This window comes from Penaeus monodon, chromosome 25 (assembly GCF_015228065.2).
Source record: "Penaeus monodon isolate SGIC_2016 chromosome 25, NSTDA_Pmon_1, whole genome shotgun sequence".
NCBI lineage: Eukaryota > Metazoa > Arthropoda > Malacostraca > Decapoda > Penaeidae > Penaeus > Penaeus monodon.
In genome coordinates, this window is record NC_051410.1 from 34,400,726 (window position 1) to 34,402,655 (window position 1,930).

Sequence of the window (1,930 nt, forward strand, 5' to 3'; positions counted from 1 at the left end):
TAAAGATTTACAGAAAACCTTAACTCCCTTAAAGATGTTTTTGTTAGTCTTCAAAACAAATGTAAAGAATTTAGTGAAGCCAGCTGTAATCAGCTCACTGACTTACTGCTGACAGTTCAGTTGGTCCAGAAGTGTGTTGAAAGCAATTTTGGTGTAGATTCTTCTACCGTAATGTACATAAATAGCAAGAATAAGTCAGGAGATGGAGAGGTATGTATGCTGATTGAATTATAGTTTTAGTTTGGCATCTTACTAAATTCAGGGCCCTGTCAGCTAATATGTAATATTCTTATTGATCCCCAGAGTATTTTAAAGTATCAAGAAGTACCAGACATTTGTTTTTGTATTTTGTAGATATGAGGATAGATTTATACATACATAGTGTTCAACACAGTAGCACCATACACACACACAATCTGCTGTTTTTATTGATCATCTTTACAGATAGTTGATTTTACGGGTACCTAGTTGCCAAAGTCAGTTACTATACCTAGTAGGTTTTTGTCACTAAGAAGTCAGTTACCTTACTTAGTTGATCCTAGCTATTTCTCTCTTTTCATCACATTAATGTATTACAGTCATGAGATAGATTGCATTAACCTGATTCTATTGATGAAGGTTTAAATTGACCAAACATTTAATGAAAGTATTGTTGGGCAGTTGGTCTGAGACCCCCTTTGGACATGCATACCTTCAAGTATCCCCAGTAATTGGCCACTTTATGACAGTATTTATGGAGTTTCTGTACAAACAAAATTGATAAAGCAAAACCAAACACTACGTATATACAAGCACCCCAGGTGTTAATGGGTTTTTGTAGGGATCAGTGCTTGATATTTACTATCCACATAGGGACAAAAGCCTCCATAGTGCATTGTTTTACATACGTTTAAAATACTGAATAACGCATATATTTTTGTAAATGTGTTCATATGGGTGTGTAATATTTTGAAAATGTATTTTAGCAAAAATAAGAATTGCAAAAATAACGTTTTTATACATTTTTTGAAAGTCCTCCCAGTAAAAAAATTTGTTTTTACCCCTTTCCACTTTTTAAAATTCCCATTAATTCCAAGAGCGATGGGGACTTCCCAAAGGAATGTGACTAACATTGCCTACAGATTACTTGCAGCTCTTTAAAGCCAAGGCCACAGGGGAAACTCAAGTCTAAAGCAGAGCAACTAAAAAAAAAGGTTATATGAACCCAAAAACTAAAATTGTAAAATTTTGAAATTTTTTGTGAGTCATAGACATTAATAAATTGTAATTGTGTTACCCTTTTTTTTAAATTGTTGATATTAAAAAATCGACTTTTTTAAATTTCTGTTATTATAATTTTGTATTTTGAAATTTTAAATATACAAAATCTTCTTTAAATTTGTTTATTCAAAATTTAAAATGATTGTTTTTTTTTAAAAGGGGGTGTTTTTAAAAAAAAGCAAATATTTTCAGATGTGATTTGAAAGTCCAGAAAATGAATGAGGTTATCTTCCCAGTAGATGTATAAATAAAATATTTTTTAAAACAAAATTTTTTATCCCCATGTAATTTTAAATAATTTTGTAAACCATGCCTGTTGTTTATCTAACCCTTTTTTACCTACCACTACCTTTCCCCCTCCTTCCTTTTTTTCCCCCCCCCCCCAATTTTGGACCCTTTTTCCCCCCCCTTTTCCTTTCCCCCCAACAGCACATCAAAAACCAAAAACCTTCTTTTTCCTTTTTCTTTCCCCTTCCTTCCCTCAATTCAGCATTCCATCCTCATCCTTCCTTCCTTCCTTTCCTTTAAAAATTTTTGATACCCTTCACCTTCCTTCCTTTCCCTTTCCTTTCCTTTCCCTTCCCCCTTCCTTCCTTCTTAAAATTTTATTTTCACAAACCTTCTTTCCTTTCCTTCCTTCCCCCTTAATTATATCCATCCACCATCCCTT

The 1,930-nt window shown here is 33.0% G+C and overlaps 1 protein-coding gene across 5 annotated transcripts in view; it reads left to right on the forward strand.

Annotated features, from left to right (window-relative positions):
- Positions 1-1,930, forward strand: part of LOC119589171 (deaminated glutathione amidase-like) — a 15,370-nt gene that overhangs the window by 10,282 nt on the left and 3,158 nt on the right. For 4 of the 5 annotated variants that reach the window (XM_037937766.1, XM_037937764.1, XM_037937763.1 and 1 more), the window contains exon 13: positions 35-210. The exons of the other annotated variant lie outside the window; for it this stretch is intronic. In XM_037937766.1, coding sequence (XP_037793694.1) covers positions 35-210 — 176 coding nt within the window. The remainder of the gene's footprint in view (positions 1-34; positions 211-1,930) is intronic. 5 annotated transcript variants of the gene reach the window in all.